This window comes from Temnothorax nylanderi, unplaced genomic scaffold (genome assembly GCF_030848795.1).
Source record: "Temnothorax nylanderi isolate EJ_2023f unplaced genomic scaffold, tnyl_v1.0 TNYL_tig0004_pilon, whole genome shotgun sequence".
Taxonomy (NCBI): domain Eukaryota; kingdom Metazoa; phylum Arthropoda; class Insecta; order Hymenoptera; family Formicidae; genus Temnothorax; species Temnothorax nylanderi.
Genome location: NW_027249066.1, coordinates 3,653,038 through 3,667,952, shown reverse-complemented (window position 1 = coordinate 3,667,952; position 14,915 = coordinate 3,653,038). Strand labels below are relative to the sequence as shown.

Sequence of the window (14,915 nt, the reverse complement as noted above, 5' to 3'; positions counted from 1 at the left end):
TATCGTTGGCAGCGATCTCGTCGGGCGCAGGACAAGAGTGCCCTTTTGGATTACACGGCGGAGCAGAGGCGACGTCGTTTCATTTGAGAGAAACGATCGTGCGTTACGTAAGAGAAGGCGGTGTAGAGACGCTGATGGCATAAAGACCGATTCACATACACGCGTACACATACACACAAGCACATTCGTGCCTATTCGCGCGGGCCGTGCGGAATCGGCGTAAAAGAATAAACGGGAGTAATGCTGGTATTACACCAAGTCAGCAAAAGGGGATAAATTTAAAAAAATCGAGAGTTGCTTACGCTGTAAGATTGTGGTAGATTGTGGATCGAGTTAGGATAGATTTTCAGGAGAATGAGTCGTCGCGAATTTATTAATCACGAAATATACGCGCGATAGTCAATTTTCGATGACTTTTACGAGGATAGCGGCATACTCAACCGACTATGATTTATACGTCCGCTTTTTCGTCGAATCTTCGGTACAATCTCATTATGCAACGCTCAGAAGATTACATCCACATTCTGCATATATAGACGTGCAACGTTGCGCCGAAATATTATTTTTATTTCTCTCCAGACGTTTTCAAGTATACTATATAATCAGCGAGATAATGCAAAAAAGTGCTTCTGTAAAGAGCAATAATATGCATTCCGTGCGTGCCGAAGGTCGCTGATTATTTCGAATACGAATTTGATTAGTTGCTTCGCGCTAGCTCCCGAGATGTGTTTCCTCGTTACATAAATATCCGACCTATGTGGTGTCAATAATACAAAAATCGCGCCGTTTAAACCGTATACAAATGTCATTACGAATTGACAGACAGAGCGATGGACAGACGATGATTCCCACGGCCACCACCAACGGCGACCTTGGTGATTTCCACGAACGCCGTTGTTGAATTTCGCCGATTTTGGTATAGCATCGCGCCGATCGGCGCATGTGCCCCGACGTTTCTCGTGAAACACGCAGAAGAGCACGACGCACGCGCACACCGAGCGTGCCCTTCAGATCCACAATGATGGAGCGTGTCTATTAGAGGAGGCGATTGTTCTTATATAATGAATGGATCATGTAACTAGCCGCTTCGCGGACTCGCTTCGGGGGGCCGAGAGACCGAGAGGGAAGCCTTCGCGCTCGCATGCACACACAGCCGTAACACACACACACACATACACACGCATGCACTCAAATATACGAGCGCGACGTGTACACGTGTGCACACATGAGCTCACACAAGGCCGTGGCTGCGTGTTCGCGTGCATCGCGTGTACCTGACGGACGAGTGACGTGTGTATGAGCGCGCGTACCAGTTAGAGCTACTCGGCTAGCTCGGTACGTAAGTGCAGCTGAAAAGGCTTTTTACTTTCTGGCCTTGAACGAAATGTATCCGGTGACTCGGCGTCGATCGAGCGCGCGGGGAACTTTTGTCGCTCCCCCGTGTGAAAAACAAGTTCACCGCCGCCCTCGACCGCGTTGTTATTTTAGGCACCCCGCTCCACGGCGACGGCCGATCGGTGCTGGGTCGGTCGGTCGGCTGCTGGTCCATCGCGGACGAGTTCCGCATACCTAATCATATAACTAGCGTCGCGAAAGGGGACGGGATGATATCGCGTTGCAATTTCCAAATTACGATTCTTGATGTTTCTTGAAAGGGGATGTGGATCTAGATCTAGGAACGTCGTCGACGATAATAACGATAATGAGCTCTGTGAGTTCAGCGGCGAGACCGAGTCTCTTTTTACGAGCGCTCTTTTCTCGCCGTGAGTTTCCGTGACGCGTACACTTACGTGTTAATACGACACGAAAGGAAAATTGAACACATTAAACGTTAAATAAATTACTGCTCCGCTATGACAATCCGAGCCCCGTAGACTGATTCAAGCTTTGCGGCTATAACTGCGGCTCTATCTCCGCTCCCGTTTATCCCGTCCGAACATTATACTATCAACTGTAATGGTTGTGTGGGAATGAATCACGGATCGCGGCGCACGATACACGATCGGCAGACATTTGCGTACAATTGTATAAACGATCCCTTTCGTCGGCTCCCGTTTGTCAATGCTGTCAGGATGAAGGACTCGCGGTAACATTTTTGGGAAACCGCAACGAACACGCCCGGTACTTCCGGTGAAGGGCGCGTTCTTTCCGGACAGAGGAAAGACAACGGCTCGCCGTCGTTGTCCGTTCGGTACTCAAGTAAATTGTGAAAGGGCGAAGAAACGGGACGAGAGGAACCTTTTAGAAACGAGGAAGAACGGCGTAGAGGAGGAGGAGGAGGAGAGAGGATGTCGGAGAGAGCACGTCACAGTCGACGGGCGAGCGATGCGCAAGAGGGAGAGCGTGAGAGACCAGGTGGAAAATGGCGAATTCGAAATCGAGGAAAGGTGTGAGTCACCTTCCACGGTTTCACGGGGTGTCATAACCCCGGTCGGAGCGCGTTTTCGTTCCCCGAGAGATACGCGCGAAGTGTATAACACAATGCGCGCGGCCGCGATACGGGAAGTCAGCGAACCACGAAGCTATTCTTGGACGACGGAAACGTATAGACGCGTTTCCAAGTCCGACGACTGTCCGCGAATCGAACAAAAACTAGTCCACGTCGAAAATAGGCGCGAACGGATGTTTTTACTACTGTGCGCTACCGCGACGCAGCGGCAGCTCTTAAATGAAGGCTGATGCCAGCGGAGAGAAGAACTTTTCTTCGTAAAAAGAAAAGGAATTTTGCAAAATTTTTATCTTTACTTATTCATGATGGTTAAGATACGCAGAAGAGCACGGCGGACTTATCGTCTTTGTACGTGACTGTTTTCTTTTGAAAATAACATGCAATTTTTCTCGAAAGAGGCACGCGCGGATTTCATTACACGAATGAAAGAGAAGTGAAAGAGATTCTTCATTGCTCAATAAACGTCATTAATCCGAAGTCTCTTTGTGTTCTTCATTTCTTCGGTAAAAGTCTTCACGGGCAGAAACGCTTCTCGAGCTGCTTGTCGCCCGCTTAATGTATCGTGAAAGATCGATGTCGCTTGCTCACCCGCGATCCTTTCAAAAATCTTCATTCCGAGTAATCGGCTTAACAGCAACTCTGTGGTGAGGAATCGCTTCTCCATGGGATATTGCCGGGCGTTCCAAGCGAGTGGATACCGATGGCCCGACGCGTATATACGCGAGCGTATATGCGAGGCCAGCGCGGCACAATGAGACCGCGAAACACAGCCTATCCAGACTGGCGAAACGTAATTGGGCCCACAAAAAATGGAGCGGAAACGCCTGGGCCCCATTACACAGGTCCCGTAACGAGTTCTCTCTTTCTCTCTCTCTCCGCGTTGCTCAATCCGTGCTGGTCGGCTTGCGCGGTTTGAGCGGCCTCACCTTAATCAGTGTTGTCACGATTCAGTATTTTTTACAGCCGTACAAACCTACAATTTCCGAAAACCATGAAATAACGCGTCGGGACGACATCGACTGCACGTGATAAAACGACGCGACGTGCTCGTCAGTAACGATGATGCCAAAACGACATTTTAACGCCGCTCCCTTTGGATTTCTTAAACAGTCAAAGTCGATTATTTTTTAAATAAATGGCTATTGCCATTCTTTGTAATAATCCGGTCGTGTAATTTAAAATCTGTTAAAATATAATTCATTTGAAAATTATTGAAAAATAATTGACTATTCGTTTGAGGTACTATAGGAACCACAGAGCTTAATTTGAAATAAGATACTTTTACTTTCAACTGTTCCTAATGTACCAATTATTTAATATCTAAATTAGGAAAATATCAATTTCAGGTTGGTTAGAGGATCCATAGGTAAAAAAAATGCAGCGTAGTATCTGGGCACATCTGTGTACATTAACAAAATTTTGCAACCGAGTTTAACGAACCGCTCGTTTCCTACGATTAAGCGTGCTTTTTTTTCAACGATCTTTTTCATCGCTCGGCCGCGACGCGTATTCTCCCTCCCGCTAAACCCCCTTCGGTGTCTCGCGCTTTAATTTCCAGCCTCGACATTTGCGTAACCCAGTTTCGCCATTGTTCGATTCAATGGTAGATCGTAACGTCCGCCATCCGGATAGGAGATTATAATGCTCGCGTGTACGTGGTACCGCGCATCGTCGCCTCTTTTGTGTGTGTCTGTATGTGCGTATGCCCGCGCGCGCACGTGTACATCATTGCTACGGACGAAAGTACATTCATACGTATGCACGTGAGAGTGTATGCGTGCTCGCGCACATAGGCAGCGATAAGCGAACGGCGACGCCAGTAGAATTTACGAATTCATCGACTTTCTCCTCTTATCTAAGGTCCCGACCTCAGCAGGAACCATCCGCGGTTCCAGTTTTACGTTGCGATACTTTTCTCTTTTCGTCACTGCCAGCATGCTGCAGGTTCGGTTCCAAATGATTTCATCATGGATAGTTATGGAAATGCGACGAGCGGTGTCAGTTTTCGACATGCGTAATGAAGAAATGGAGCTACACCATTGTTTAAAATCCGTTTGCATTGTCTTCCAAATTTTAAAACTTGAATTGGAATGTTAGAAATGATCTTATCTTCATCAAATTTAATTAACAATGATATTTCTAAATTTAATCAAAGTTAAATTACTCTTTTCTAATTTTCCAAATTTTTTATTTCGTAAGTGTGTGCTGCATTTGGAGCATGAAATATAATGAAATAAATATAGAAAAATAAAGTAGAGACATCGTACTTAATTTCGATAAATTATGAAATTACAATCTCTTGTACAGAATAAAAAAGGGTAGGAACTGCTTGACGTCACGTGTCCAAGAAAAATTTTGCAATTTTTATTAAGTAACAAAAAATTGTTCAAATTTATATTATTAATTAAAAAGAAACTACATATATTCTTTTACTGTATTGCATAATTTAAGATTTATCGAAAGTATTGCAATACTCCGGAGTAATAATCCACCATATAATAAATAGTGTCATAAGTCATCAAGTATCATTTTTAGAGCGATTGACTTTTAAATTAAAACTATCTCGCAATTTAATGCCTTTTTTATAGCATTATATTTATCTGCTACTAATATTCCTTGCAGAGAAATTTGTTTCATGCACGAAATATCAACTGACGTTAAAGTGAAGCGAATTTTACCGACACCGTGTACTGAGGTACTCGGTTCGGAGTAGGCAGTTTTATTCTTGGCGCAGCAGAGCACAGCACAGCACACGCAGAGAACGAAAAGCGTAGCTTGACCGGTAAAAGCGCGCGACTCCGATTCTTCCTGCTTCGGATAGTACGGATTCTCTCTCGATATAGAATTTAACTCCTTATACACTTACACAGACCTGACGAATAATCGGGCAAATAGAGTGTTTTTAAACAACGATGAAGCCTCGAAAAATGTAGGGAAAGGCAGAAAGCTCGTTCGGTTCTTATCTTATCTTTCGATGTCTTGAATGACGCGCGATTGCAGTACTTAAAGTCGATGCAATTTGAAAATCGCGATTCCGATTTCTCGTGCAATTGTCGAGAAAGACTAATCGCCACCTTTCCGTTGCCTATCTACGATCGGAATCCAAGCTCGGCGGAACAATACCGGTTGCCGTACTTGCATTGATGTCGCTGGAATACTTAATACAGCATGCTCAGCGGTTTCCAATTGCGTTTCTCGGCTTCGTGGGCAACACTTCGTCCAGTCATCTATTACGTCCGTGTAACGCGCGGCACGAGACCCTGCCCGGCAACTCTTCAAGGCCCAAATAGAAGAAGAAAGAAGAACGTGAGCGCGTAAGCGCGAACGTAATCCGGCCTGCCCCCCCGCCCCCCGCCCCCTCCCCCCCGCGGCCAGTACGGATTGACCCTGAACTTCAGCCGCTGCTTACTAGCATTTCCAGTAGCGGCCAGAAGCAGCGGCAGCAACGTCGGCGGTGTCCAGCAATGATTTCCTTATTTAGCGATTTTCTCAGTCTCGCGCCGACGAGTTTATTACGCATGCGAGTGAGTGTGTACGGCTGTGCGCTCTCTCTCTCTCTCTCTCTCTCTCTCTCTCTCTCTCTCTCTCTCTCTCTCTCTCTCTCTCTCTCTCTCTCTCTCTCTCTCTCTCTCTCTCTCTCTCTCTCTCTCTCTCTCTCTCTCTCTCTCTTTCTCTCTCTCTTTCTCTTTCTCTTTCTCTTTCTCTCTCTCTGCCGCCGCACTATAACTCTTACCCCAAGAACCTGCCTTTTCTTAAATCGTTTTAAATCGTTCCTGACTTTTCTTGTTACGGATGAACACCATCCGTCATGATATCGCCTTCTTGGGCCAAGATAGCGGCGCGACGCTTGCACGCGAAAAGCTCGTTACGAGAAAAATTGATGTCCTGTTTAAATTTATTACGCGCGACTTCGCGTGATCGTAAAGACGAACGTATATCTGAATGCAAAGGAAAGAAAAAGAGAAAGAAATGGAAGAAAAAGTTTTGATGTGTTTCCTTTGCTTTTATTTCCTGCATTTTTATTCATGCGCTTTCGTAATATAGAGATATATGGTAATCAAATGATTTAAGCGCGAGCGACATGTCGTTCTTCGTCGCCGAGATCCACCTCGCGCGAGGTTTTCAACGAAATGATTTTCTTATGCAAGCGCGGTTACAGATGGACATAAATTTTCCGGTTATATAACCGCGGCGCTTTGCGAACGTCTAATGCGAAAGGAATTCGTTACGATGAGACGTTATCTGAAAATAAATAAACGATAGCTCAGCCACGAATCTATTTCATGCATGTTTAATGTCGAATTCGACGGGAACCCGTCGAGCTACTTTCGATGATTTAGAATTCCACAATAGATTCATAGCACCTTCTTCGTGACTCTTACCCAAGGCCTTTCCTTTCGAATTCGATCGAACAATCGATTGAAGGTCACGGTAGCGAATGCGAGATGCTCTTAGATCGTACTACGCGTCATTACTTCGCCGCTCTACAATCCTGAATTACACACCCCAAGATATTTCATATTTCACGACAGAATAAAATTTATCTTTGTAAAGTATTCACTTCGTTTCAAGTGTCTTATTTTAATATGCCAAATGACCAGAAGAATCTCAATTTATGTACGAAAATAGTATAAATGTATACAAAATGCATACAAATCATCTGTATTGGAAGAAAAGTGCTATACTCAAAGAGATCAATTTTTCTGTGTTTAATTAGATATCCTTTATTCTTTAGGTCCTAAATTCCGTTTTTAACAGTTTGTATCATTATTGCTTTCCATCAGCAATAATAAAGAATTGCTTTTCTAGATATGACGTGTCGTTTGTATATTAAATTAAAGAATATATCGATAAGTTGATATAAATGTATCTCGATAATACCTCAAAAAATGAAAGTTTGCGGCAAACCGGTAAGCGCTTATTTTTCAGTATTAAACGGATTGTATTCTTGAGACACGTTTGACATTGCGGAATTCGTTTCATAATATTAGTTATACGTTTGCTCCTTTTGAGAATATAATGTGAAACTTTCTCTCGGCTTCCCTTGAGAAACTGAAGGAATGCTCGATCAGCCGTTAATTCTCAATTCTTAGCCGTGGCCGCGTTAAACTGTTGCAAATCTTCGACACGGATGAATGAGATATTTCTTGCGTTCTCGATATTGTATTAGTCAAATGTTTTTTTTTTTTACGATCGTTATTACAAGATTATGTCGTAACAACAATCCATCAATTGTTTTCCGAAATAAATACTAATTAGGCGCGAGTTACGTTCGATTGATCGATACTTGGTGAGAAAATACTAACAATAGAACCGGATTCTGCGGCAAACAGATAATTTCTCTGATAACTAATAGAATCAAAGGAATGTCTAGTAATACAGGACATAAATCACATTCGAAAATCTTCATCACATATAATTGCATGATTATAATTTATATTATATAATATTAATTTGGTTAATTATATATTAAGTGAAAGAATACGCATAAAATACTCGAGAGTTTCTACTTGATCCTTATGTATTATACTATTATTAATCAATTTATGAAAATATTATGTCATATAAATTTAATGCGATGTGACGTATTAATTAAGCCTCATGACATGATCTAATAAGAAGATAATTTTTTCATGCCTGCATTCTTGTAAATCTACAGGACAGTCAAAATGGATATAATTAAATATATGTGAAGATAAAATAAATGCGTGAGGGGATTTAGACCGTCTAACTAGATAATTGCATACCGCACCATTAAACATGTTTGACATGGTCAACCGAGAGCTGCGTAGATGTAAGAGAAACGTGAGAAACATGATCTTGTGACACGTCAGTGTCTCTTCCGCCGTTTCTTAGAGAACCAAGACACGAAAGGAGGAAATTAGTGTAACGAAGCTGTCATCGCAACACGCAAGGCGGCAAAAGACTACTTATTGGGTTAAGGACGCGGGATGCATTTTTTTATCACACAATTTCTTACCGTAATCGTTCATCACGTCTACAGTCTAAATTTTTTAAATTTATCAATAAATCAATTGTGTGTGTAATCTAATTTATTGGATAGATAAAGATAAAGATGTATCAAGATTACTATCACCTATCACACAGGTCATTATTACCTTTTATTTACGAATGCCATTTTCGTAATAAAAATGGAACCTTTTAAATTTGTTTAGATCTTTTTTTTACAAAATGTAATTATATACCTATGTCTAACTTACAATTTATAAAATTTCAATATTTTTTGTTAATTTAAAAACTATTGACGAAATTTTTATTAGATTTCAAGGTGCCCCGTTATTTATCTGTTCGTCATTCTCTATTTCTATCCTTATGAATGATGTATTATTGATGCAAATTTTAGATTAACCAGAAACCTATTCGAACATGGATATTAACGTTTTTCATTCTCATTTCAGACGATGTATTCTGACGGTCTCTTGACGCTCCATTATGGGAAACATCCAGCGACCTTGGCCGCAGAGGTCGGGGCCTGGTACAGCGGGGACCGTCACGTGGACGTGACACTGGCGTGCGACGATGGGTCCGTCGTGAAGGCCCATCGCGTCGTTTTGGCAGCCGCCAGTCCCCTCTTAGCTAGTCTACTTCGGAATCCTGCCCTGGATCATGTGGTTCACTTATCAGGCGTCCGAAAGGCACAATTAAATCATTTACTGGAGTTTTTATATAACGGAGAGGCATTGATACCGGTATGAACTTTTTAAGACACGTAAGCAGAATATATCTCGAAAGAAAAAGCTTATTAACATAACATTGGCGTGCAGAAAATATTTCAAGTATTTGAAGTGCGCTGAGCAAGAATCTTATCTTACGTAATTTTGTTCAGTCGACAGAGCTTACACCATTGAGGGAGCTCTTCGAGGTTCTGCAGATCAAGTCAGAGCTATTTGAGCCCAATCAACCTCAAACTAGTAACTCTGATCCCGAAAGAATGTCAACTCCGCAGCCCTCAGAAGGCCAGGAGAGTTCCAGTTACGAATCCCAATACGATGGCAGGTAGGTAGATAAATCTTGTAGTTTACCGAGTTTGCAAAAGTAAAAAAAAAAAAAAATTAGACGAAATGTTTTAAAAATCTTGTGCTTTTCAGACAGTCCAATAATCCCGCGGACTGTTGCTCAGTCCTCATCAAAACGGAAGGCTGCGAAGAGGAACCGGAAGTGGATGTGGAAGGTGTGGAAGGCGAAAGTCTTCTCTCGGATAACAGAGAGAGCAGCATAGAACCTCCCAGAAGAAGGGATAGTTCCGATCCTGTTAATCTCAGTCTCAATTCCGGCACTTCCGTCACAAGCGACAGCTCGCACGATATAATACACAGGTTAGACGACTTTGACCGTTATATTGCATAATTGTTACGGCACACTAGCTAAAACTGTCTATAGTTATTTTATAAGCTACACCCGGGGTAGAACCGATGGAGCGGAGAGAAATAGAATCCTCACGATGGCTTGGTTTGATCGTAGTAGGTCTGAAAAGCCGATATTTGAGAGGCGAGAATCTCTTGAGGAGGCTGAAGAGAGGAAGAGGCAGCTGGCGGCGCGGCTGGCGTTAGGCTTAGAATCTGGGAAGAGAAAACTCGAGGAGATACCAATCCCACCTGCGGAGGCGTACGTCGTGACGCCTCATCGAAAGCGAAGGCCAGGCTTCCACAATGCACCCGCACAAAATCCGGCCTTCGTGCCCTTTAATCCTGGATTCGAAACGCCAAGAAGGTTACAGGCGCCGCATCCCCTGAGCGTTTCGGCACCACCATATCTGGTTGGTTTTCAATGGTTCCTCTCGAGAATAGATTTCAAACATTAACCGCCATTATTGATAAACACGCGCGATCAATAAGCTTGTCTAACAACTGGCTCATATTTCCTTCAAACGTTTACTTCAATAGATATATATATATATATTTTGCAATTTCGCTTAAGTCGTTATCTATGAAGCGTTGTTGATGTATGCAGCAGGATAGATCGGTGACACCGCCATCGCATCGACCACCGAGCGCCGATCCGGCGTCAGCAGCGGCGCTGGAGCCACCTTGGACTACCTGGACTCTGCCGAGAGCTCCACCGCCGCCACCGTCAACGGACGACCCGCCGAAGTCCACTCCTGTTCGAGAATATCGATGCAGCTATTGTGGCAAACAGTTTGGCATGTCGTGGAACTTAAAGACCCACCTTAGAGTGCACACGGGCGAGAAGCCTTTTGCGTGTAGACTTTGCGTTGCCATGTTCAAGCAAAAAGCTCACTTGCTGAAGCACCTTTGCTCGGTGCATCGAGGTGTGATAGCCGCTCCCGACAATACCTTCTCGTGTTGTTTCTGCTCGTCGTCGAACTTCGTCAATCTACAGGACCTCATCAGGCATCTCTCGGGGCCGCACAATAATCTGCTGCTCAGCAGGAATCTACATCGCGAATTTGCGAATCACGAATAGCGACAAAGTCAAAGACCGTCCAGTGCTGAAGAGTGTTCCTCGAGCGCACAATGACGAGTCCTTGAAGCGGCTTCTGATCCGAGCAACGCTCTCCCAGGATCTCGTTAGGAGGATGCGATCGAGGGACGCAATTTCTGTTTAGACCATTTTAAAGAATTATGTTTATACACAAAATGAGACATGTAAAATTATCATTCAATCTCCGCTGCTTTTCACGATACATTGAAGGGTATATCATTACAATTATCTTCTTCCTCAGTCTTTCGTCTTTTGTCAAAAGTGTAATGATCTCTGCATATTTCTGTGGCGTGTGCTTTTTATAGTTTACGAGATATACAGTTTAATACGCCTCAGTTCTAAGCGATCTAGAAGAGCTCTCATGGCAAGACATTCTCGGTATTTTCTATTGTCTTTTGAAAGATGAGTAAAATCGATGTTAGAAAACAAATATTAAAAATAAAATTTACAAATGGTCTGAACAGAATTTTAAATGCTGCAGTTTGTCTTTATATTTTTTTATTGGTTACTATAATTGGTTATTTCAATTCAGAATTGTTTAAGGGTTTGCGGGTTATTAATGTGTTTTGATGCATTATTAGTGCCTTTACCAATGGTTACTATAATTCTATCCAAGTCACGCAAAATAACTTTTTTTAAATAAAAATATAATATAAACAACACACGTATAAAATTTCCATTTCTTGCGAATAAATATATTCTCTCGATTTAATTTATATGAAATTTCTAAAAATATTAATTCGATAAAATGTCGAATCAAAGTTTTATACGTTCTCCTTGAAGATAAACGGCATACAGCACTGGAAAAGGGTCTTTTTTTTAAGAATAATAAATAAGAAAAGAAAGAATCAATTTTATACATACAATGTATATTTTCTTGAAGTCGCTCAATTGCGATATTTCAGAAAGATCTTATCGTTATAGCTAAGCAATAACTTTGATAAGATGTTTTTGTTAATAATCGACGTGGTTCGAGTATGTACGTCAGAAATGATCGTCGAAGACGATCCGCGAAAAGTACAAGGACGATAATACGAACGAAGAGAGTCAATTACATTGTCACGCGTCAAATCTCGACGAGCTTGTAGGATTGAAGCGCAGTCTCTTTGTCGCGTCTTGTTTGTTGTTATTTTATTTTAATCGCTGGCACGTGGCAAATCCGGCAACAAGTCCCGTTTACCTCAGCGCGTGCGACTAATCTCATAATGTAAATAATGTTAAATAGGAACTAGAGGACGGACTAGAATTTATTTATTTCACTCTATTGCAAAGGGACCAACCGACTTTCCACCGATTTCTGTCTTAGGTAGATCTTAGGTGTCCTGCCCGCCAATCGCCACGAGTTAAACTGCTACGAGTTAGAACTGTATATGGTTTCGATCACGAGAACACGAAAGTATTCGATCGGAATCGAGGGAAAAGAATGAAATTACGAAACCTCATGCAGGACGGAAGGGAACATTATCGGCGAAATCGATCGCGGAAGACGCAAGTTATGATGTTGAATTGTTGATACAATTTATTGTACAGTAAACAGCGACGTTGTTAATGTTCTGTCTTCTAAAATCCGTCTTCCACATTGTCGCCTTCCCCCCCTCATCTTCCTCATTCCCGTCCTGACATTCATTCACAGTATATCCTTCGGTATAACTTAGCGACTCGAGTGCCTTGTCAAATGGGTCCAAATTGGTCGATTGGGCAGTGATTTCATGTGTTCATAGGCTTAAGAGACATAGGCGTTTAAGATGACAATACGAGCTCGCTTAGGAAATGGAGGAACGTTGATGAATTCACGTTAGAAGGTTTTAAGATTCATTCGAATTAATTCAACTTTTCTTAAGGCTAGTTAGATCGTTGTAAGTAGTAGCTTTTTTTTCCTCTAATTTTATCTTTGTTTGGCGCAGGACGTCATATTTTCTTTTCTCTAGGTAGGCATTATTATTACCTAAGGTGCCTTGAAGAAGGGCCTCGACCTCATTTTTGCTCCTTAATTGTACAAAAAACCGTCTCGAAGATGTTCGGAAGTGATTAAGCGAGGAGAAGAAATAAGACGCTCTCGAATCGGTTGATTGATGCGTTTGGAAGTCTATTCTGTTCAAAAGAACATACATTCCCTAAAAACGAAGTCAAAAACACTACCTTAATGTGATGTTCAATTGATCGAGTTGTAATTTCAAGAGATAAATGAAAGATATATACATTATATTGTTGTACAGAAATTAGAATATGATATAGGCGCTCTAGCTGAATGTAACTTCGATGTAAATTCGCTCATACCAAAGACGTTTATGAAAGTTGTCAAATAATATTAGTTAAATGTAAATGCAATATATTTTAGTTTTTAAATCAACGCGTGTCATTTCGAGAAGCACGTAGGTACTAAATGGCATTTGTACTTGAAGGATATTTTACAATCTTAATATATACTTGATTGTATATATGTTATCGATTGCAACGGTGATAAACATGTGGCAAGTTTGTACTGTACAGTAATTACGGTAAATTATCATCTTAATCCCGTGGTAATAAAAGAGTTGTGTATAATAAAAGATATATATAAAGATGTAAATTTATGTAAAAGTTTATAAAAAGAAAATATTTCTCTGCATCTCTCAAAGAGCGTCCTGTATCAATCAAAATAAAGCATCGCGCAGGAAAAGAACGGAAACATGGCCGATTGGTGTTCTCTCTTCATTACATCCTCATGTTTCTGCTCGCCCTCGCAATCGCGATCGCTCGGGGGGGGGGGGGGGGGTGGAAGCAAATCGATCGCGGTGCGTCTTTTCTTCTTCTTCTTCACTTCCCTTCATTACGACGTTTATTTACGAGTATGTCGTAACGAGGAGGCGTACAAGAAACGGAGCAGAAAGTGAGGTTGGAGGGGTGGTGTGCGCTCTCGCGAAGCCAGGCAAAAACGGCCAGCACAAAACAGTGAACGTAATGTGATACTAAATGATAATAAAGCTAAAGTAATTATTGTTTAGCGTGCGACGCCGCGGCGCGTTCATGGCACGGGCGCGCGACTCGTGGTTCTCGGCGTGAGCAAGAGAGAATTTTGCGATCGCAAAAGGGGCAGGAGGATATATACCGACGAAGGAAAAAAATCTTGCGAGTCGCCTGTAATAATATAAGCAATCAGCTTTTTATCAATCATTTTCCCCTTTACCCTTTCGCCCACCCTTATCACGCGCTCCCGACATCAGTCGTCCCCTCTTCTCGAGCCGTAAACGCACTAGGATTACGCATTATAGATTATTTTACTGTTAATTAATTATATTTAGCGCGCACGCACATCCGGATGTCTCCCTCCGAGATCCTGTCCGCATTTGTCGTGGAGAAAAGAAAAAGCAAAGATCTCGAATTTCGCTTTCGATCGATCGAATTGATCGAGAACGCGGGAGAAAATGATACTTTTTTGATAATCGACATTTTTGGGGACCTGGAAGTCCTTTGGCCATTAGATGGCAGTTGAATGATAAATTAAATTATGCATCGTTTAGTAAAGGGAAGATTTAAAGGATGTAAGAATAATAATTGGCATAATCTTGTGGAGAACATTGATTTTCTATACGATTTAATGTCTTCCATCATTGTTGTGCAAAGTTAGCGTCTTCTTTTCCTCATTCGGGCATCCGGGTGAAACATTGTAGATTTTAAGCATCTTCCAAGCGGGGCGCGAGCTCCGTGTGCTTTCTTAGTGTTCATAGATTTATGAAAAATAAATTAAAATTAAAAGGAAAACTGGTGTACGACAAGATAAAAAGAAGCGAGCGTAATCGAGCGAATAAATTTGCCGATTTCCTTCTCCCATTCCTTTATGACCTATTGTAATTTATTGAAAGTTACGTTATTTAAATGCGCGAATGTGAGACGTGTATATATAGAAATTTGTAGGAAAATTGCATTTTAATTTAAACATTAATAAGCAAATCTCTAATGACTTTAATAAATTAGTTGAATGAACTATCTTGAGTTATTTCACAAATTGCCGCTTTAAAAAATT

At 41.9% G+C, this 14,915-nt stretch overlaps 1 protein-coding gene across 2 annotated transcripts in view; it reads left to right on the top strand.

Annotated features, from left to right (window-relative positions):
- The window catches only part of Ken (ken and barbie), a 35,013-nt gene extending 20,138 nt beyond the window's left edge, over positions 1-14,875 (top strand). The window contains exons 2-6 of one of the 2 annotated variants that reach the window (XM_071710992.1): positions 8,869-9,159; positions 9,297-9,466; positions 9,559-9,786; positions 9,935-10,226; positions 10,421-14,875. In XM_071710992.1, coding sequence (XP_071567093.1) covers positions 8,872-9,159; positions 9,297-9,466; positions 9,559-9,786; positions 9,935-10,226; positions 10,421-10,894 — 1,452 coding nt within the window. In that variant the 5' untranslated portion in view covers positions 8,869-8,871 and the 3' untranslated portion in view covers positions 10,895-14,875. Of the gene's footprint in view, positions 1-8,868; positions 9,160-9,296; positions 9,467-9,558; positions 9,787-9,931; positions 10,227-10,420 lie in introns of both variants that reach the window. The other variant, XM_071710983.1, reaches the window with a different exon arrangement.
- Positions 14,876-14,915: the final 40 nt, after the last annotated feature.